The 23,017-nt window shown below is 46.5% G+C and overlaps 1 protein-coding gene across 4 annotated transcripts in view; it reads right to left on the reverse strand.

Moving 5' to 3' along the window:
* Positions 1 to 23,017, reverse strand: part of LOC146808685 (E3 ubiquitin-protein ligase CBL-like) — a 417,764-nt gene that overhangs the window by 137,335 nt on the left and 257,412 nt on the right. For all 4 annotated transcript variants that reach the window (XM_085615485.1, XM_085615487.1, XM_085615486.1 and 1 more), the window contains exon 8: positions 16,727 to 16,945. In XM_085615485.1, the coding sequence (XP_085471611.1) occupies positions 16,727 to 16,945 (219 nt within the window). The remainder of the gene's footprint in view (positions 1 to 16,726; positions 16,946 to 23,017) is intronic.

Below are 23,017 nucleotides of genomic sequence, written 5' to 3' on the forward strand. Positions count from 1 at the left end.
CCCCCCCCCAACGGCCCGCCTCCTCCTACACACTACTGGGAGATCTCCTCCCTGGGCGTGGCCTCGCTCGCGAGGCAGAAGAAGGGGGAGGGGGAAGGCTGCGACGGGCGGCCACTAGAGAGCTGCCCTGCTGATGTCCCACTGCGTGGGACGCTGGCAGCGGCACACTCGTTCTTGCTTCCCATCCAATCCACGGCCTCTGCACCGCTACATGTGACCTTTGAACAACATTTCCGTTCGGGGTGCCTAAAAACGCACACGTACTAAATCTATACATGAAATACAAAATCTGTGCGCGCTGCCTACATGTGAGGGGAAGAGGTCCTGTTTCTACGTATCTGGTATTATTTGGTTTCGTTACTTTGTGCAGAAGTCCTTCCTACAAAAACAGACAACACAGAAAATAAAGGGCAAAAAACACAGAGAGAAGTTTGTTAAGCAACGAATGTGACGATTCAGGGCACCTTTCAGATGCACAATAGTCCTTCGTGCATTCCAAAAGAAGAACTTTCTAGAAGGTAGAATGATACTCGCATATGGTGGGAGAGTTGCTACTCTGGGAGGAACCAAAGGCCAGACTATATATTTTGAAGAATAGGTAAACCGACAGCTGACTTTCAAGCCAGAACTAAAAAAAAATCTTGCCCCTAACCCCACAACACCACCACCTCTCCAACCCCGCTCTGGTAGAAACATGTAGCTATATGTGGCCCCAATGCCGCTGCACCTTCTGCACTATTGACAGCTATGTCTCTAATTCCCACCACGAATTCCTTCACGAGCGTGCTCCGGGCTCGGTCACAGCACCTTCGGGGGATTGAAATACCCGCAGTGTCACCCCTCAGAACCCCCTGCGTCTCTGGAGAGACAACCCGAGTAAAGGACCCGTCCTCTGGGACAAGTCGGCCTCTGACGGAGGGCTTTGGGGCTCCTGTTTTCAAGTAAGATCCGAATCAGACTTCACTTTTTCAGAAGCGCTGCAAAGAAGCGCGGTGTATTGAAGCGGGTGAAAGGGGGGCTGCGGAGGGGGAGAGGGGGGCAGGCCTAGAGTTCCAAACGAAAGAAAGTACGGAACAGAAAGAGGCTCCAAGTGAAAGAAAGTACACAACAGAAAGAGGCTCCAAACGAAAGAAAGTACGGAGCAGTCAGATAAACGGCACGAGGGCCGCGGACGGTAATGCTGGCGCAGACTTTGCGCAAAGATTACCGGGCGGTATCTGCGGGGAGCGAGTGCAGACCAGGAAAGAGTTACAAGTTGCTTATACTTCAAACGGAGACTGTTTAATGCCCCTTCCATTAAGAGTTGCCCGAAAAGTGGAAGGAAAAAAGGATGTACTGAAAGAATGAGGGTGGGAGGGGCTGTGGGGGGAGAGTTGGTTCAGTCATCGCCGCTCCTCACGCGCACTTTGAGCGACTTTCGTAAACACCAGTTTTACTCCGTTTCGTTACAACGTTTCACCCACAAATAACACTTCGCCGCATTTATGTTTTACAGTTTTAGCGACTTAAACTGAAATTAACGCCTCGTCGCCTTCCCATAAAGGGACAATCAGCACGAAATAAATTCTGTGATGTCTTGATCTCCCAACAATGAACTCTGGAAATCCCCATTTCACAATGGACCGAAATAAAATGGAGTTCACAAAATACCTCCGGGTGAAAGCCCCAAGTGAGAAGAGACAACACACGCCCGATGATGTACAAATTAAGTGCGATCGTGTAATATCTTTGCTTCAAATGATCGTTAGATCTATTTTGGGAATAATAGGATGTGAGCCGTTTTCTATACAGAAAAGATATAATGTTCATAGTGTGATATTTCTTGACTTGTCTAGGCAACGGGGATCACATCGGTGATTACAAACCTAGTATTTTACACGCGCTAAAATGAACAAATTAACACAGTGATTGTTGCCTTTTATTTTGCCGTTATGCCAGTACATTCATTGATACAATTTTTAGGGGTTGTTATAAAGCGCTGCTACTTCTTTCCAGTGGTCTCGAAGCACTAACCCATTCCACAAGCTGCAATTCTAGCACACAAAGCCGCAGACTTTGCGCTTAGAAACCTCGTCTCTGGATGATGTTAAACGGCGGGACCCTTTTAAAACGAAAGCCCTTTCTGACATGGAACAAATGTTTTAAAATTACATGGGGGGGGGGGGGTCTTAGTTATTCAACACTATCAATCCGTGGTCCATGCTCGCCAAGTATTAGTCAACTAATTACAGAGGCTGCTTTTGAATTAAAAAGTGGAAACATACACGTTTGCATCTGTAGAAACGGCATTTCTAAATCGGCGTGCAATTACCTCAAAACGAATTTGACACCACAGAAAACAGTTTTAAGCGTGGTACACCCGTGGATGGTGTGTGTCATGGAGAGGCAATGCGCCTGCCATCAGAAGGGTAGGGCGGCACCTGAGCGTGTCTGCCATGCTACGGGCTAGTCCGTTGTCTGTTTCTATTGGGGCGGTGACCCTGCTACTACTGATGCCATTTCACGGCATTGACTTGAAATATCGGGCGTTACAATTACTCATAAGAAACGTTATAGACAAAGTAAGAGGCAGTAATAACACAGAGACCTAGTGACAGGGAGAGAGTCATAGAGCGCAAAGGGCAGAGACATGCGACAATTACACAGGAGGAGGAACGGAAACAATAGACAGCGAAGAGATACGAGAAGGTCACACAGCAAGTAAAGCAGACATCTATAGCGCAGGTAACAAAGGCAAGTCACCAACAGGACAGCAGCATGGACAAGTGGGAGGCAGCATGGTCTACGTGCACAAACACGGAGCCACAATCGTGCACACACCAAGCCCCCCCAAAAAAAAATCACACAGGAAAGGAGACATCCTGCTAACAAACACACCACTGCCTTTCTCCGAGGCAGAGTAGAAATGCCTCGGAGAAACGCAGTGGCGGTTTCAAATTCGGGGGCGTGTTTTCCTTTACTCTCCTCTTGCCATTGGCCGGAGGAGATAATTAGACTTCTTGAAAAAAACACGCCCCCGAATCCGAAAAGGACAGGGCCTAATCGGAATGACGGACCTCTTCTCCAATGGCTGGCCAGCATTCAAGAGGCCAGCCAATGGAGAACAGGGGAGAAGAGGGGCGGGTTCAAGCCCCTCTTCTCCAAGTCATTAAATCTCGGATCGAGACTGCGCAAGCGCAGCCTTCGAGCCAAGACCTAAAAAGCGCTTTGACTCCTCGTCAGAGGTAGTAAGCGCTATATAAATGCAATTACAATACAATACTGTCAAAAGAGAAGCACAGATTTGTATGTGTGGGCTATTTCAGCTCACCAGTCAGATTTCTATCAAGCATACCATGATGGAACTTTAAATTTGAGATGTTCTTTGTAAAATTATTGTATTTCGAATTAGTCACACGCAAAGTGTCTGGACTAGCTTGTCCATCCACATTTAATGGGGTTCGCTGAGCTGCTGGATGTAGCGTTTCAGTGACTGTGACAATCATGCCCTTCACTGAGCTATTAGCACCCCCGGTGACCTCTCACCCCGGAGAGCACTCAAGGGACTCACAAAGCTGTTCCAGGCACAATGAATACTGAGGACTTCAGCTCAAATGACTGACATCCCTTCTCCTGGGGGCGTCTGCTCGTTCAGCAGCACGTCTGGGGCGAGAGGCCTTCCAGGCAGGGAACGAGAAGGACTCCTAGACAGCGCAGTGTGTCAATGCACCAGCCGGGGCGATTTCTATGTAACCGGTGGGTCAGAGGTGTACTTCCAAGCGAGGCAGACTCAGACTTTAATCCTTCAAATGTTGATAAACTCAGCAGTGTAGAGATGGTAAAACGGCTTAAATTTAAGCTCATGTAGACACCACATATTGTGATATGTGTGTAATATAAACGTAGATGCAATTAGACAAAACTTCCACATATAATAGCCTGCATTGTATTATCCGATGAATTAAAAGTAAAGGAAGTACACACACAAAGTAAAGTTCTCCGCGTAAAATGGTATTTTCACTCAGCTGCCCAGGTTTGTGACAGCGCTCCGTATCAGGTCATTTGGAAGCGTGGTTACATTCCGTCGATGCAGAACATTGATCCAGAATACAGATCATAGTTTCGTGTTGTTACGAGCTTAAGGTGCCCGGTGTATCCATGAAACACTCCCATGGACCAGTTCGGACTCCACCTCCTTGTAAGAGGCCGAACTGAGAGCGCGTGTGGGCGCGCGTGGGCCCGTGCGCGCAAATGAATGCTCAGTGCTGCTCTTCGACACCGCCTCTGCCCAGAGCATCTGAGTTAGAGTTCATCTCAACAGTGCATGAGGCGGTCATCTGTACCCTGCCGACATCATGTTGAAAACTCATGACTTTTGTCATGTACAGTACATCAGGGGTGTCCAACCGTAGTCCAGGAGGACAGGATTCATGACAAACTTTCAAGATATGTGCATAAAATATATCTACACACTTTTCATCTAGACAGAACACTTTCCCTAGGCTCCTGGGGTCTTACTGAAAATTTGTCCGAGTCCTTTCAGACCTGGCTTGAACACCCCTGGGTGACCCCATTAACACACGTTTACCACATATGCGAATCACACGTGCTCTGCACATGTCATCATTAGCGGAAGTGTGATAGGACTTTCAGCATTAACATAACTTTATGCTCAGAGGGGCATATTATCAAGACAGGTGATAAAATGATCGCCTCTTTAGCGATAATGGCCTTGATGATACGCCCTTGAGAATTCCCATAGAAGCCCATGTTCTAGTGTCAACATGGGCTTCTATGGCAATTCTCTGCGGCAAATTATCAAGCCCATTATCGCCGCTTTAGCGGCAGTTTTCTGCCGCCAAAGCGGTGATAATTTTATCGCCTGTCTTGATAATACACCCCAGAGTTGGGCCACTTGGCAGTAACAGACGTGCAATAATTTTAACGCAGCATTCAGAACAGTATAGTCCGGATAGTACAAACAGAGTCCGCGGTGTGAGCCAAAATCTGTTTAATAGTGAAGTTCTCACAAATGCATCCGATAAAAGCAATGTATGAAGACTTGGACATATAAACAAGCATTTGCAATGCAATAGGTTGCGCATTTACACAAGTTTGAGCTATTGACATTGCAAATAACAATGGTGCTTACTTTTGTTTTCGTTATTAAAACATAAATAAAAGGCATTGTCATTTACAATGCCAAAAGCGTAAACTCGCGTAAATGCGAGACCTATTGCGTTGCAAATGCTTGTTTTGTCTCCGTCATGGGACGAGCAGTCCTGTATTTCGGGAAAGAAAACTAAACAAGCATTAAAAATGCAATAGGTCTCGCCTTTCATTAAGTTAAAGCCATTTGCTTTGCATACAATACCATTAGCAAAGCAAATGGCTTTAACGTAATCAAAGGCAAGACCTATTGCATTTTCAATGCTTGTTTTTTTAATATGGAGGGAAAAGTAAGAACCAAACAAGCCTTCCCCATTATTATTGCCAAACACCTTGGCGTGTAATGTATTTTGAAGACGACTTAGTGGTATCTGAGCATCCGAAAAAACCAATTGTGTGTTCGCCAATATGACACAAGCAGCAATTAGCTATTTATAGACAAGTATGCTCCCATCGTGTATTTAGAATGGGCACACCGAGGGCACCACAAGGAGACACAAACTAACCCTTTATATGCAGGTGTCCCCACCCCACACCTGCAGACAATAGCACCTCCTGAGCACCCTTAGACAGGAGCACCCCATGGTCACCCCCAGTGCACCCTCAGATGTGGCCTCGGGGGTGTACTCATTCAAAACGCCGGTTGTGGGCCTTCGCCAGGGGTGTTACCTGGTTTGGAGAAGGGGCACGCTGCTTCTGGGGTAAGGGGTCGCAGTAAAGTCCTTTAGAAACGCCTGCGGACAGCTTCTTCTCAGCGGTTTCCATGTGGCCCCCTCTGCCCCCATTATCTTAGCATCGTCCGCCCACTCTCCTGCGCCCTTGCAGCGCCTGAACAGTTCCACATGGAAAAGTTTCCCGCAGCACTTAACAGGAAGCCGTGCCTGTTTGCGGCCGCTCTATCTTTATTTGATCTTTTAGAATGTATATGCGTGGCCTCACTTTCCAGAGGGATGCAGCTCTCAGGCACAGAAACACACCGAACAAAAAGAAGCAGACAGGCGGAAACAAACACAAACCGAAAAAGAATAGGTCTATAGAAGCACACACTGAGAGTAAAAACACTCACGCGCGAAACCCACACAGATACAAGCATACCAACAAAACGCAGAGAAACAGGCAAGCATAAACAGACACAGAAAGAAGCACAGAAATAGAAACACGCACACAGAACACACATGCTCGCAGAGTAACAGAACCACATAAGTGGCCACGCAAACATGCTTATCAAACAGACCCACCCTTATATATTATATATGAGACATAAAGAGATGCGTACACACAACTTGCACATGGAAATAGACCCACACAAAAGCACACACCAATATAGACAAGTTCACACAAAAAAGCGTAAATGAAAAACTGAAATACGACACCAACACCCGAATAGTCAGAAACAAACGCGTTCACATAAACAGGCACTAGCACACAGAAAGAGACGTGTTCAGCAATAAAAACACACACATACAAAGAAACTCAAATATCTTTGAACACATACTTTCTTTTCTTATAACATCCCCATTTGCCTCCCTTCCAGGCTTCAGATTAGAGAATAAATCTTCCAAAACAGCCATATAATTGACTCCCGATCAGCACAACACCCCCAAACAATCACCTCAAACACCTCCTCTCACTAGATACACGTTTTGATCACAAACAGATTTCCTGGGAAAAGGGGATTAATTGTGTTTCTTAGCCATATTCCAATCATGGGCATGTGCCTGATTGATGCTTCTCACAAGGGTGAGGTTTGGGAGGGGGGGTGGGGTGGAGCCTTCTGCTTCAAATCACGAGCAGGGGCGCAGTGGAGAAAGGAACAGAGAAATCAAGGGAGAGGAAAATGTAATGCGATGGCTTTGTAGTATTTTTAAACCTTTGATTTAGACCAGATTGAACGGGTGAGCGCTGCCCAGAGACCGCCTCTGCTTCCAAAGACAAAATGCAGTTTGTGATTAGAGGAAAGAGGGGGCTGTGTACTGAACTGTGTGTGCTTTTCTTTCGGTTCTCCCTCCGTGAGGAGCGAGGGTGCTGAACACAGTTAGCACTGCACCGGCTGCCGGCCGGCGCATCGATTCTAAAGGGATCGTGGCACAGAGTCCACGCAGCTCTGGGACAGAAGTTTTAGCCTCTTACCTCCTTGCACCGCCTCCCTGTGTCCACACGCAAAGAGACAGACGAGTCGAAAAACCAGCGGCAGAGCATCCATAGTGCTCGAGCGAATGGAGAGAGTGAGTGTCTCTTTTAGGCTGAAGTCTCCCCCGTGTGGCCGACAGTCATTCAAGTCCTTCACCCAACAATGTGCAGCAATAAAATGTCTCCAGCAGCTGCGTCTTTCTCCTTTCCTCGCGGAGTGTGTTTTATTTCCCTTCCACATTCAAGAGATCTGTGGTAGTAAAACAAGGCAGCGTGACGAAGCTTCTGGTAAGAAGCTTGGTTGCCATGACAACAGAAAGCTATTGGCACAAGATGGCGTTGGACTGTCCACTGTCCGTACATACGCGTGCATGTTTAGCTTTGGATGAATGGCGAGAGCAGCCATCTTTGTCCATCCGTACGCGTGCATGTAAAGCTTTGGAAGAATCGATCGCAAAAGGCATTCGCACGGCGAGTGCAGCGCATGTGCTGCTATCGCGAGGCGAGACCTGAAAAGTACCAAAATGCACAGGGGAAAGCAAGGCTGGGTCACTGGGTGAGCAGCTCATCCTGGTCTCTGATCCACAGACATTGCATGCACCGAGTGGGCTGGCACCGGTAACTGCTTTCTGAACTCCTGACGAGAGGTGGTGCTCGCAGCCAGCCATGCCGGTCAACAGCCGTGGGTGCAGCAAAACAGAGTTAAATGGTCATGTTAATAGGAGGGGGTTTACACTTCCATTACGTGGTATCATGTGTTTGATAGCATCCAAATGATTTTATGGGCATCTGTGTATATGCGGCGCACAAACTGGCCCTAGTTACGCGTGAGCTATTGCATGTCTCTCGTGTATATACCTCAGTGCTTCGAATACCATGTTGAGTGTAAAAACTGTTTTGAGCTCACTGACGGAAATCATGGCACCTCCATTCAGAGGACTTAAAACGGTTTGAATATGGATGTTTCTTAAAGCTCCACGATCCTAATGACAACACAACATGACATCAGGACCACTGGAAATATACAGCAAGGGAGGGCCAAATTATGCGGCAGGGTTTACTAAAATATGTGGCAAGAAAATGCAAATTATGCAGCATGATTCGGCACATCAGTTAATTATTATGTTATGTTTACACTTTAAAACTGTCTGAAGAAAGGTTTAACCTTATTAGTACTATTTCAACCTAGATATTATGTATGTAGTATGTAACTCAAAGGTGTACCGGCCATCTTTTCAAACTGCATTCTTCTGCACAGCAACAGGTGTTTTTGCATTTTGAGTAACTTTTGATCTGTTTCAGCTAGAAACAACATTTTTTGGGGTAAAAATCTTGAAATTATCCTCAGTTGATGGATTATGTGGCACATGCAACAAATCTATAATCAAGCGAAAAATGCCGCAGAAATTCTTTATTGATTTTTGGCAAGTTTAAATGCACATTTAACATGTTGATAGGTTTCGCATTCGTTTGCAAATGAAGCACCGCTGCTTTACTTGTAGGGAGCGGTCAATGCAGCGCCAGATACCCCTACTGCAGCTTAATTGATTGAATGAATAATATGTGCAATATGACAAGAAATGATGGTATGATGCTAGGACCAACACTATGACTGCTGCCACGTCCACCATTGTCTTGCTGGCCACCCCTATGGTAAGGATGGCAAAAATAAGTAAAGAGTTACCACCATTTTGCCAGGGCCAACAGTAACCAGACATGAAGAGTGCATGTATACCAGCATTAGGCCATGGTAAATAGCAGGTCAGGGGTGTGCAGCATCATGGCATGGATGCCTCCGGTGCCTCTTTCCCCTCTCCCTATAACCCCAGCCAGATAGCCCTCACGTCCAAACATGAATCATTGAATCACTGTGCAGAGCGCATCTTTTCAAACTCCCACCTCAAGAACACACAAGAACTTCTTCTTTCATTCCTCTTTATCGTTTGTATTTTTATATAGTGCAAATTAAGGTATCAAAGTGCTTTATATAAGCACTAGTTCCATTACAGAAATTTGCCCAGTGGGGAATTATGTGCTGCGTGGCTAAACACTTATAAGGTCCCATAGGCGAGACCTATTAGCTATGCCAATGCTTGTTTTATTTTGCTCCCCTATCAACGTTGGGTATGCATTATTGAGAGAGATCAGACGCAATTCCAAGAGGCTTGAGTTTATCAACTGCTCAAATATACCAGTGACCTCACACTGGTCACTTAGAGATATCTCAAACCTAACATTGGCCACCAGTGCAGATATCCCAGTGACCCCAAACTGGTCACTTAGCATTATCTCTAACCTAGCACTGGTCACGGCACAGCTATACCAGTGACCACACACTGGTCACTTAGAGATAATGCTAACCTAGCACTGGTTACAGCTCAGATATACCAGAGACCCCACACTGATCACTTAGAGATGTCTGTAACCTAGTGCCGGTCAACGCTGAGCTATACCAGTGACCCCACATTGGTTACTCAATGGATATCTCTAACCGAGCACTGGTCATCAAACAGATATACCAGTAACCCTAGATATCTCTAACCTAGCACTGGTCACTACTCAGCTATACCAGTGACCCCACACTGGTCACTTAGAGATATCTCTAACCAGCACTGGTTCGTGCTCAGATATATCAGTAATCCACACTGGTCATTTAAAGATATCTCTAACCTAGCACTGGCTACCGTTGAGCTATACCAGTGACCCTACATGGGTCACTTAGAGATATCTCTAAGCTAGCACTGGTCACTGCTCAGATATGTCAGTAACCTACACTTGGTATTTAAAGATATCCCTAACCTACCACAGGCTACCTTTGAACTATACCAGTGACCCTACACTGGTCACTTAGTGATATCTCTAAGCTAGGACTGGACACTGCTCAAATATGTCAGTAACCTACACTGGTCATTTAAAGATATCCCTAACTTAGCACTGGCTACCGTTGAGCTATACCAGTGACCCTACACTGGTCACTTAGTGATATCTCTAACCTAGCAATGGCCACCAAACAGATATATCAGTGACCCCACACTGGTCTCTTAGAGATATATCTAACTTTGCAATGGCTACCAAACAGATATATCAGTGACCCCACACTGGTTTCTCAATAGATATCACTAACCTAACACTGGTCATCGCTCAGCTATACCAATGACCTCCCACTGGTCACTTAGAGTTATCTCTAACCTAGCACTGGTCACTGCTCACCTATAGCAATGACCACACACTGGTCAGTTAGAGATAATGCTTATCTTGCACTGGTTGCAGCTTAGATATACCAGAGACCCCACACTGGTCACTTAGAGATATCTGTAATCTACCACTGGTCAACGCTGAGCTATACCAGTGACCCCCCGTTGGTTACTCAATGGATATCTCTGACCTAGCACTGGTCATCAAACAGATATACAAGGAACCCTACACTGGTCACTTAGTCATATCTCTAACCTAGCACTGGTCACTGCTCAGATACACCAGTGACCCCGCACTAGTCACTTAGAGATATCTGTAACCTAGCACTGGTCACCGCTCAGCTCAGCAATACCATTGACCACACACTGGTCACTTAGAGATATCTCTAACTTAGCACTGGTTACAGCTCAGATATACCAGTGATCCCACATTGATCACTTACAAATATTTCTAACCTAGCACTGGTCACTGCTCAGATATACAAGCGATTCACACTGGTGAGTTAGAGATATCTCTAACCTAGCACTAATTACCACTCAATTATACCAGGGGCCCCACATTGGTCACTTAGAGATGCTTTAACCCCACACTGGTCACTTAGAGACATCTCTAACCTACCGCTGGTCACCGGTCAGCCATACCAGTGAGCCCACACTGCAGGGGCGGCTCTAGGCTCATGGTGGCCCTGTGCAGGGAGCGCAGGTAGGGGGCCCCGGAAGAGGGGGTCCGGGCGGGGCGGAGCTCAGGAAGGTGTTTTAATAAAACGTCCAGAAAAGGCGTTAGATGACCAGTAACATGGTAACAGAAAAACGACGTTTACTTTGAGTGCTCATCACTTGGATACTTTGTTTTAGAATCTGGGTCTCTGGAGGGACCCCTTTCAACAAGAAAAACACGTTGCGCCTCCGTAAGAGAGTTCGGCCACAAAGTAGGATCCCTCCAATCACATAAATCATATTCAGAACACGGGTCTGTAACATGGTCTTGCTCTTTGGCTTCCTTTTCAATACCAGCATCATCCGTCTGTAACTCTGAACCGCCTTCAGAATGCCAGATGTTGATGGACCGATGAATGATGTTTCAGTTTCTCTGTCTGAGGGTCGTTTGTAATAATCCTCATCCTGAGTTGGTAATTGCTGCATGTTTGTATCAATTTCAGAGTCACCTTGTTCATTTTCATTGGTCTGCTCATGAGCATCATTCTGCTCATGGATATCATCATTTTTTTGTTCTTCTTTATGGTCGTCAGCGCCTGTTTTACCGAGTGCATCAGCAGTACTCTGGCCAGAGGATTCTCCATCTTTAGGTTTCCCTTGGGTGATAAAGTTCAGGATTGCTCCTTCCTGTGACACTACGAAAGCCTGCTGAGCCACCTTTTTCTTTCGTTTCGAATAACCAGATTTGTGTACTCGAATTCTCTTCATTTTGCTTGCAATGCAGCGGGCGAGGCTAGCAGTGGGTAGGGAAAAAAAGAAGACAATCAGCAGTGGCGGCTGCTGAAAGATTTTGATGTGTCATTTTTATTTTCTTGCAAAAACAACAGTTGATGGACAGAATGCAGAACAATGTCATACATTCACCCCAGTACAGAGATCTGGGCCTAAATCCATCGTTTTTTTGCTCACCACACCACCCCAGTTCAGACATGGCCATATGCAAATCAGCCTTGACCCTGTGCCTCATGGGAACAGTCCAGCCCGAACTGCCAAGCCATGTCTTCCCTGGACTACACAATGAAGGACCAGCATACCTTAATGAACGAGTGAAGTTCCACCAACCTACCAGGAAAATATGTTCCAGAACCATCTTCCTAGCAGCCACCCAATGCAGCCGCTGATAAAACAGTGGAGGCCGCTACTTCTCCCACCTGGCAGTGAAGACCTGAAAACCCTCCCCCTGCACCTCAGAGCCTCACCATCGCTCCAGCAGTTCAGGAAGGACCACAAGACCTCGCTGTTCAACCAACAAGCAGCATGATCCAGCAGCATGAATCCCACACTGCCTCGTGACCCTTATGTGTGAAACAGCTGAGCTTTACAAACCCTGACTGATTGATAGTAATTACCCTTCCCACTACATGTATGACACATTATGAGGACTAGCCACATATGGAAGGTTTATTTGAAGAGTGTTATAAAACTATAGGGTAGATCATGTGACTTGGCATACAAGGTCTGTTTTCTCAGTCCACTGAGAACAGTAGAGCCTGGAGAATAGTTCATGATCTGTTTGGGAAGTGACCTTAGCAGGAAGAGAGTAAGCTACCTTTAAATCATGGCACACAGAGACCTGTCTCAGTACGTCACTAACTGATCCTGAAGACAGCCTACAGGTAACCAAAGACTCGTCCACTTTACCACATTGTCAAAAGACAAAATACAATATATTTAATTAAGGTTTCTTGTATAGTGCCATATTCCAGCAACCAGTTCTGCTCGCTTTCAGAGCACCTATTAAACAAGGATTAATTACAGTGAGTCCTAAGGCTATGAAAAGGCACTAGAGGTTCACTGAAGCAAAATTAATGTGCAAGGAACATCCAGTCAGGAGACAACTTTCAAGCAGACGTACGAATCACTAGCACAGCGTACCAACGACCCCATGGGCCGTGGCATAAGCAAGGAAAATGGCCCCTTTGGCTGCTGCTCAGGAAGTAGAATATAGCAATTATCAGGGTTCAATGGGCCCCTGAGGGTTTTGGGTCTCAGTACCACTGTACTTGCTGAACCAATGGTAACTATGCCCCTAGTATGGACAGAGAAGGCTGCTTCACCAATTGCAAACTGAGGACTAGTTAAACTAGTTTTCTCTGCTAGTCACATGACAAGCACTGGAATGTAATTAAAGAAATGATCAAGAAGCCAGTCTCCTACCAAGGTCTCTGCAAAAGGGCATTAGATTGAGTTAACATGGGTAGGCACTGCCATCCTATTCCAGGCGTCCATCCATAGGTGCTTGCATTTCATGTCTGCCTCAACACCATATAAACAGACATAACCAAATGCCAAGTACATTCGAACACTCGATGTTTTAAAAGATTTGTGCAGGCAGATCCACTCATTAGATCACAAGTATCAGCTTTATACTCTGCTTTCATGATTGTTGATAAGTAATTGTAATCATTTTAATGAATCCTTAACATTACGTCTAACACCTCGTACCCTGCTCTCCTCTTCCACCCAATACGACCGTGCCTCCCAAGTTACACCTCCAAAAGTCACCATGCCTCCCCTCAGCCACAAGTAAACACCGCCCCTGCACTCCTGACTCACTCTTTCCTCAACATACAGCGCCGATCTGTACCACTCCCTACCCCTGGCGTACAGAGACCACCTCTCCGACCCGTGCCCTCTCAGAGATGAATCGTGAGAGAGAGGCTCTCGCTCACGATTCATCATGCCCTCCCTTCCCATGACCACCAGAATACCTCCAGCTCGCCACCTCACATGGCTTACCTCCACCCAGACCCAAAGCACACACCATCTACAATAACATCCTCACCCAACCTTCCCCACGCCCCCGGCTCCTCACCCCCACGGGCTGGGATACATTCCTATGCCTGATCTGCCCTCCTTCCCAGGGCTCCCCACACCCTCGTCCAATGGCTCACCTTCCCTCGGGTTCACTCTGCAGTGGCACACGCTGACCTCCTCACTCACCCTCCCCATGCCCTGACCCTCGGGCTGCTCGCCTCGCAGCTGGCACTAAAGGTTGCACACTGGCATGCTATCCTCTGCAAGGCAGCCTTTCTTGCCCAGGGTCTCTAGGCGCGCCGGTGCATGGCCTCGGCCGGTCTTGGTGCTGCTCGCTGCACGCCGGGCACGGATGCTGCCACCCCTCCTGCCGCCAGTGATGCATGGTGCTTCTGTAACCCCTTCGCTGCAGGACTCGCGGGCACTGCGCATGCGCGCGCATGCGAGCCTCCGGAGGTGCCAGATCTGGACTATTAAAACAAGCTCGATTCTTCTGGAAAAAAAGTTCTAAACAAGCACAAGACCTACCAGAAGAGCCCGAAACAAGGCCGACCCCACACAAAGACGAGACTGGGTTAGAAAGGAAAAGAGTATAAGAACAACCATTCAGCGTGCATCACATTGGATTTAGCATGCCTCAGTCGTTCATGCGCCAAATCCCTGCCAGGGGCCGCCACGAATATGTATTGTATCCGATTCCTCGTGGTGGCCCCTGGGGTTTGGTGGCCCTGTGCAGGTGCACAGCTTGCACATGCCTAAGGCCGCCCCTGCACACTGGTCACTTAGAGATATCTCTAACCTAGCACTGGTCACTGCTCAGATATATTAGTGAACCCACACTGGTTTCTCAATAGATTTCTCTAACCTAGCCCTGACCACTGCTCGGTATATCAGTGACCCTATACTGGTCACTTAGAGATATTTCTAACCTAGCACTGGCAACCAAACAGATAGCTGTGACCTCAAACTGGTTTCTCAACAGATACCTTTAACCTAGCACTGGTCACTGTTCAGCTATTTCCAGTGACCTCCCAGTGGTCGCTTAGAGATATCTCTAGCTTAGCAGAGGTCACCACTCAGTTATACTAGTGACCTCCAAGTGGTCACATAGAGATATCTCTTACCTAGCATTGGTCACCGCTTAGATATATCAGTAACCCACACTTGTCATTTAAAGATATCTCTAACCTAGCACTGGGCACTGCTCAGCTATACCAGTAACCCCACACTGGTCACTTAGAGATATCTCTAACCAGCACTAGTTACTGCTCAGATACATCAGTAATCCACACTGGTCATTTAAAGATATCTCTAACCTAGCACTGGCTCCCACTCAGCTATACCAGTGACCCCACACTGGTCACTTGGGGATATCTCTAAGCTAGCACTGGTCACTGCTCAGATATGTCAGTATCCTACACTGGTCATTTAAAGATATCCCTAACCTAGCACTGGCTACCGTTGAGCTATACCAGTGCCCCTACAGTGGTCACTTAGAGATATCTCAAACCTAGCAATGGCTACCAAACAGATATATCAGTGACCCCACACTGGTTTCTCAATAAATATCAGTAACCTATCACTGGTCATCGCTCAGCTATACCAATGACCTCCCAGTGGTCACTTAGAGATATCTGTAACCTAGCACTGGCGACCAAACAGATATATCTGTGACCTCAAACTGGTTTCTCAATAGATACCTTTAACCTAGCACTGGTCACTGTTCAGCTATACCAGCGACCTCCCAGTGGTTGCTTAGAGATATCTCTGGGTAAGCAGTGGTCACCACTCAGTTATACCAGTGACCTCCAAGTGGTCACTTAGCGATATCTTTTACCAAGCATTGGTCACTGCTTAGATATATCAGTAACTAACACTTGTCATTTAAAGATATCTCTAACCTAGCACTGGTTACTGCTCAACTATACCAGCGACCCCACACTGGTCACTTAGAGATATCTCTAACCAGCACTGGTTACTGCTCAGATATATCAGTAATCCACACTGGTCATTTGAAGATATCTCTAACCTAGCACTGGCTCCCACTCAGCTATACCGGTGACCCCACACTGGTCACTTAGAGATATCTCTAACTTAGTACTAGTCACTGCTCAGATATTTCAGTAACCTACACTGGTCATTTAAAGATATCCCTAACCTAGCACTGGCAACCATTCGGCTATACCCGTGACCCTACACTGGTCACTTAGAGATGTCTCTAACCTAGCAATGGCCACCAAATAGATATATCAGTGACCCCACACTGGTTTCTCGATAGATATTACTAACCTAGCACTGGTTATCGCTCAGCTATACCACTGACCTCCCAGTGGTCACTTAGAGATATCTGTAACCTAGCATTGGACACCCATCACCTATACCAGTGACCTCACACTGATTTCTCAATAGATATATCTAACCTAGCACTTGTCACCGCTCAGCTATACCAGTGAAGCCACATTGGTCACTTAGAGAAATATCTAACCTAGCACTGGTCACCGCTCAGCTATACCAGTGACCCCACACTGATCACTTGGAGATGTCTCTAACCTAGCACTGGTCACTGCTCAGAAATACCACTGACCTCTCAGTGGTCACTTAGAGATATCTCTAACCTAGAACTGCTAACTCAGATATCAGTCACCTTACACTGGTCATAGGAGCAGATATACCAGTGACCCTTCATTGGTTACTTGCAGAAGCACACCAACCCCACATGTCACGTAGAGACCAACAGCCTTTTGAGGCTGGAGCAGTATTGAGGTGTCGGTGAGCCTTACCTGGGGCGTTCGCTGCGGGTTCCTCGGTGCTGCCCTACCATTAGCCGGTTCACTCGACTCGTAGGCTACTGGTCCAACAGTGGCCCACACCTCCTCAGTGTTCACTGTTGAGGGCTTCACCCTGGGAGGGCATCTACTGAACGCCAGAGGGTCAATTTTGATGTCCTTGTGGCCTTTAATCTCACAGCGGCAGAAGGGGCAGGTCTGACCATCGGACTGCTGTGGGCACAAAGAGAAAGAGGTGAAACATGTAAAGGGGGTATGGAGCCGGCACGGCACTCCTGGCTCCTGTCAGATAGCTGCTGCAGGGGCACTGACTGAGCACAACATGCCTGGCACTCTCTGGATAGCAGCACCAAGGGCACGGACAGGGCATGACACTCCTGGTACTCTTTGGATAGCACAACCACTCCTAGCACTCTCTAGAGAGCAGCACCAATGGCGTGGACAGGGCACTAGCACTCCTGGCACTCTGGGGGTAGCAGCTTCAAGGGCACTGACTGGGCACAACACACTCCTGTCACTCTGTGGATAGCAGCACCAAGGGCGCGGACAAGGCAGGACACTCCTGGTACTCTTGAGATACCAGCTTCAGGGGTACCCACAGGGCACAACACTCCTGACACTGCACGACACTCTGGAAGTGGCAGCTCCAAAGGCACTGTTGGGCACAACACTCCTGGCACTCTAGGGGGTGGCAGCTCCAGGGGCACTGACTGGGCACAACACTCCTGGCACTCTGGGGATAGCAGCTCCAGGGGCACTGACTGGGCACAACACTCCTGGCACTCTGGGGATAGCAGCTCCAGGGGCACAGACTGGGCACAACACTCCTGGCACTCTGGGGATAGCAGCTCCAGGGGCACAGACTGGGCACAACACTCCTGGCACTCTCTCTGGATAGTCGTTCTATAGGCATAGAGATGGCATAACCAATCTTGTGGGACCCAAGATCACGTTTTGTCTGTAGCATGGCTAAGTTTTGAAGCCATGCATGCTTAATTGGAAGGAAGGTCTTGAAGCAGCAGCCCACAGCCGTATGAGGCTTACGTGTAGCTGACACTGGGCTTCCAAGATAATACACTAAGGCTTCTTATATTTAGCATGTACCCTCCCTTGTTCCCATCTTACTGACAGTGCTTTCTGGCTGGGCGCTCGTAAGTTAGGTGTAGCCAAAATTGGACCACAACATGGATGTTATATGGCTATGTTTTATCTTTATTTTAAAAACGTCAATCATGTATATTTAGGCTTTCCTGTTTTCAGTTTCTATTTTTGGTAAATTCTGGTGGGGTTTATTCAGTTTTTTCAATACCTTGAAAAAACAGTGGGTATCAGTGGATACACATTTTCGCGCCAATAAAAACTACAGAAACAGTGTTTTTACTGTGTTTATGGAATGTTTTGCTTTTATTATTGCTTGCTTTCTGCACTGATAGTGCATGAGTATAGATAGCGTGTGTACAGGGTATATGATGTCCAAATACATTTTTACAAATCAAACTTCTTGTAGTACACCATACAATACTTCTTTAGTGAGTCTTTGGACATGCGCACTCACTCTTTCCTTCCTATATAAACATTTATCTGTGAAAAGACCCTCTCAACATTGGCACTTGAGACGGGCAACGCCAAAACAGCAAGTACACAATACGCTAACTCTGGCCAATGACATAGCTTTCCATGCCAATACTGGTGCACCTGAATATTGTGATTGTCTAGGATATGTTCTGCAACATATGCGTTGAATTGGGCACATATGCCCTCAGTTATTGAAGCGGTCAAAAAGGAAGCAGTACTTTTCAAAGAACTTGTGCAGATTACCTCAGTGATCCTTCATTAACTTCAAATGCCATGGTTGGTTAAGGGAGATTTCTCTGCATCTTTGCAGGCCACATCCCATAGACTGTAAAATAAAATTTCCTGAATTGCTCCTCAATATTTCTTTGCTTACCAAGTGGCAAGAATTCTAACATGGAACATGTTGCAGTGCCAAAGTCACTAAAAGTGTTGCCCAGCCTCCTCTCAAGGAGATGTTTCACATCTACAGCAATCACGCTGAATATTTGGTAGACATGGGTGTTTTCAGACTCTAGTATTTTGATTAAGTCCACTACAGCAGTCATGATTTCCTGTAAAAACCTAAGCATGCAGTAAACTGTACTGCCTTTGGCATAATCACTAAGCAAACATTCGGTAAACAACCGCCACATGGATAATATGGCATTCACAGCTTCCAGGACTGAGAACCACCGGCTAAATGAAACAATTAGGTTGACTGTTTCTTTGATGCCACCCAAAGCACAAAATGAGAAATATTTGCATCGTAGTTCCTGGGCATAACGAAATAGTGTACCAGGATAGACTACAAATACAATAGCATTCTTCATTAACTCTGAAGATTGTAAAGATGCTTTCAGCAAACCATCTAGCAAGTGACACAGATCTCTTACAGGGAAGCACTTCAGGTCAGGTAGCAATTTTGACAGGTCATCATACAAGTTTTTCATCTACATAGCTGAATTACTGCAAATACAAACAATATCACTCCAATCTTTATTGAACTTGGTAGTAACTTTTTCTAGCAGCATTCCAAGTGACACTTCGTTCCATGTTTACCAATGTCTGGTGTCATGTTTTCACCACTATCTCAGATGCTTGGTGACAACATTAATTTCACATATACCTGTCACTACACCTTGCATTGAATGTTTAAAGCCTGGGGTGTTTGGCAACTTACCTACAATCAATACTGATTCGCTAGAAAAGGGGGCGGATGTATCGAAGGATTTCACCCATTCTCTGTCTGTGAGTAAATGTGATGGTATATATTGGGAAAGATTTTTATGAAACCAACCATTTTACCTATCATTGAAATCAAATGTAGCCAAAATATCAAATAGGATTTTGATATTTCCTGATTCTCTACAGTCTTCAAAATAACTAAATAAGACCTAAAACATGCTTCGAAACACTGTATCTTTAGACCAAAGACCACAAAACTGAAAAAAGCAGAAGGAAGAAGAAACAATATTTTAGTGACATTCCTAAACAACAAAACTCAAGCACCTTAATGTTAGCCCAGTCTTTCTTGCTGCTGCCTTGTGTAACAAAGATGCATTGTATTGGCCCCTTCAGGATGAAATAAAAATGACTCTTTCACTCATATTTTCCTTTCTTCGAAGGGCACTTAGTTTGTGGTTGCGAAGGTGTTTTTTCAGTGTTTATATGTTTACACAGGTGATGGCTATTTTGCATTCGGTGGGGTTTTATCAGTTATTATAGGTTTAAACCTAAAACCAGATAGCCTATGTATATTTTATTCTTATGTGCACTATTGATAGTCTTGCCCGTGACGCGCTGACAGCACAATAGATGTAGGTTTAAGCATGGTATTAGCGTGGCCTGGTTGTATGCATTTTTTGTAGCATGTTTAGGATGATGGAACCATTTTATACTGTTGCATTTATCAAAAATGGTGCTTTTCTCCTTTATTATCTTTTACGTCATGAGTGGTCGTTTTAGTATTAATGTTTTTACAATTGCGACATCTCCTAGTGGGATACCAAACACATCAAAAAGGGGATCTTAGAATGACCATGCTGCTATTATTCATTTTAGTTGTCACTTTATCTTTCTACCAGAAAATCATCTTTTATTAATGTTTTAAGTAATGTACTTAGAGAATTTCTCCTTTTTAGGTCTCGCCTAGGCAGTGTATGCGCTGTCTCGTCCAGAGATGCTGTATAGAGTATAGCGGGGGGGAAGTTCCCCCCACTTTCCAGACATATTTTTGATTGGCTTCAATCTTAAATCCTGCAAAGTGATTGGTGTTTAGCTTGTTACTCCCGCCTCCTCACAGCTATGTCGTCATTTATTTCCATCCGAGGTTATCAGGCCCTATACTTAAAAAAGTGTTTTGTTCCCCTGTCTCTCCCCGCTCCCTCCTGTAGTCTGTGACTTCTTGGACCATCACCACCCCCAACCCCCTCCCGTTCGTGTCTTATTTCACGTCCACACTTACGTTGAAAATGCAATAGGTCTCACGTAAAAACGGGTCCTATTGCATTTTCAAAGCGTGTTTGCTGTTTGATTGGTGGATGATTTTGCACTCTTTGTCTCGCATGCGCGCGATACCTTACATCGTACGCATTTGCGACAAAACAGAGGCGTTTGGTTGTGCATTCTTTTCTGTTGTCCTAGGAAACAGGAAACAGGCCCGTTTCTGCGGCCGTACCTCGGTTGCAAGGCTAGCAGTTTCAACAGCAGCCTGTGTCTTGCGAGAAAAGGTGAAAAAGTGGGCGACGCTGGGTTGTATTTATCGGCTGAATGTCATTATTTTTTGATTCAGCATTGTAATGAATCAATTGTTGCCTAGTGGTTAAGGAATTTTAAGCAGAGGTGCTTTGTTAGTGTTAAATATACACGTTGTTGCTAAAGTCACTATTCTAACCTGGTTATGGCAAAGGGAAAAATGCAACTTTCCACACTCCTTTTAAGCGTCCAGCTGGGGTCCAAAGCAGTGACTGTCGGCATGTGACTCTATCGTCTCAGCCCTACGTAAACCTTACCAAATCGGGTCACAGTCCCAGCTCCACAGATCTTTCAAAGACAGCAGCCTGACGTGTGAAAAGCGTGCTGTCACCTTTGGTCTGTCAGAGATCCTTACATATACACAGCAGATGCTGCCCTGGCCTTGACGGTTTTCAGGAACACTTCTCTCATTTGATAGAATATGACGCTGCACTGCTGGGCCCTTCAAGACACAAGTCTAATGTGGGGCTGACTCTGCCCCAGCCCTTTCAGCCTTGCAGGTGCAGAGACCTATAAGATGATTACTGACTGTAGTCCGGCCCCGCATGACTTTCAGGAGACACTGCCTGCCATGGGAGTGACGTTCAATGCAAGCAGCTGCGGTGACTGCAGAAACGCACCCGTCCATACGCTCCATTCCTGGGCCAGGAGATCTAGGGGGGATTAGAGGGATATAACCGACTGCTGAGAATGCAAACCAGTAACCCTTGGGTGAGTTTGGGAGCTGCAGTATTGCGATGGCGTCACACATGACGTTAGAATTAGTCCGTCCATTTGAAATGGTTCTCTCCTTACAGAAGTGGGATGGCTTGAGTGGGGCTACCTGAACTCGGACGTTACTTTACTCCCTCCCTAATTCCCTTCCCCTCGCCTGGCCACGCTGACCCTCCAGTGTATATTACGCAGAGTCTGGCCACACCGACCCTCTGGTGTATATTACGCAGATTCTGGCCACGCCGACCCTCTGGTGTATACTATGCAGAGTCAGAGCTGCCGGAAGGTGGGCTTCTTGAGGGCACTGCTCCTGAGGAACTAAACAGATTGACACTTTGTCTCTCCACCTCCCCCTTAAACTGCGCTTTGAGCGCTAAGGAAGTTCTGAAGCTTCCCTCCCGACAGCCAATGCACCACGCCTGTGGTGTGCAGCCTTGCCACAGAACAGCCCTCACAAGGGCTTGGGGTGATGCCTGGTCGGACACATGCACAGGGCTCTCAGTGCTGCTCGGGGCATTAGCACCCAACAACCCATCGTATAATCTCCTTTGGCCACGTCCTGACTCCGGGTGCATGCTCGAGTTGTCATGTTATGTCCCCCCCAAATCCTTTCCCACCTCAGAAGAGTGTCACCCCGCTGCTCTCATTGCACTGGTTCCATACCATTGGTGAAGGCCGGGAGCTTGAGCTATCCGCTAAGTCCTAAAGCTCGCTCCATCTAAATAGCTCCCCCTGGCTGCTTTTTACCCTCTCCGGGATGTACAAGGGTTGACATGTGAATCCTTTTCAACACTGACACATCTGTAGTCACAGGTTTGTTTCCTCACTAGGCTGGGACCATTTTTCCTTTCATGCCACACACTCGGCAGGTGCTGAAGTCGGAGGGTGTTTGGTACTGGCTCCCCGAGCACCTGCCCTGCACCAGTATCAGATCACCTGCCTCATGAGGCTTGGTACGACTGGCCTCATTGCTTTTGCTCAGTCTTTGTTGCTGTGCATCGGTTGAAATGGTGTGTGCTCGATTCTAGATTGTTGTTTACGCCATTCCAATGCATATCATCTTTCTGGGATTTCACATAAATCTTTCGACCTCTCCATTGGCGTGGGGCCATCGCGGGGTCATTTTACGTTGGGTGACGCCCAACTCCTTCAGGTCAATCTCTTGAAACTATGGCCCATTGTCAGAATGACACAGAATGCAAAGATGGCCTCTAGCTTCGGCTAGAAGTGCTCCGACGCTGTGATCTCAATAGTGTCCACTGC

Source organism: Triturus cristatus, chromosome 7, assembly GCF_964204655.1.
Source record: "Triturus cristatus chromosome 7, aTriCri1.1, whole genome shotgun sequence".
NCBI lineage: Eukaryota > Metazoa > Chordata > Amphibia > Caudata > Salamandridae > Triturus > Triturus cristatus.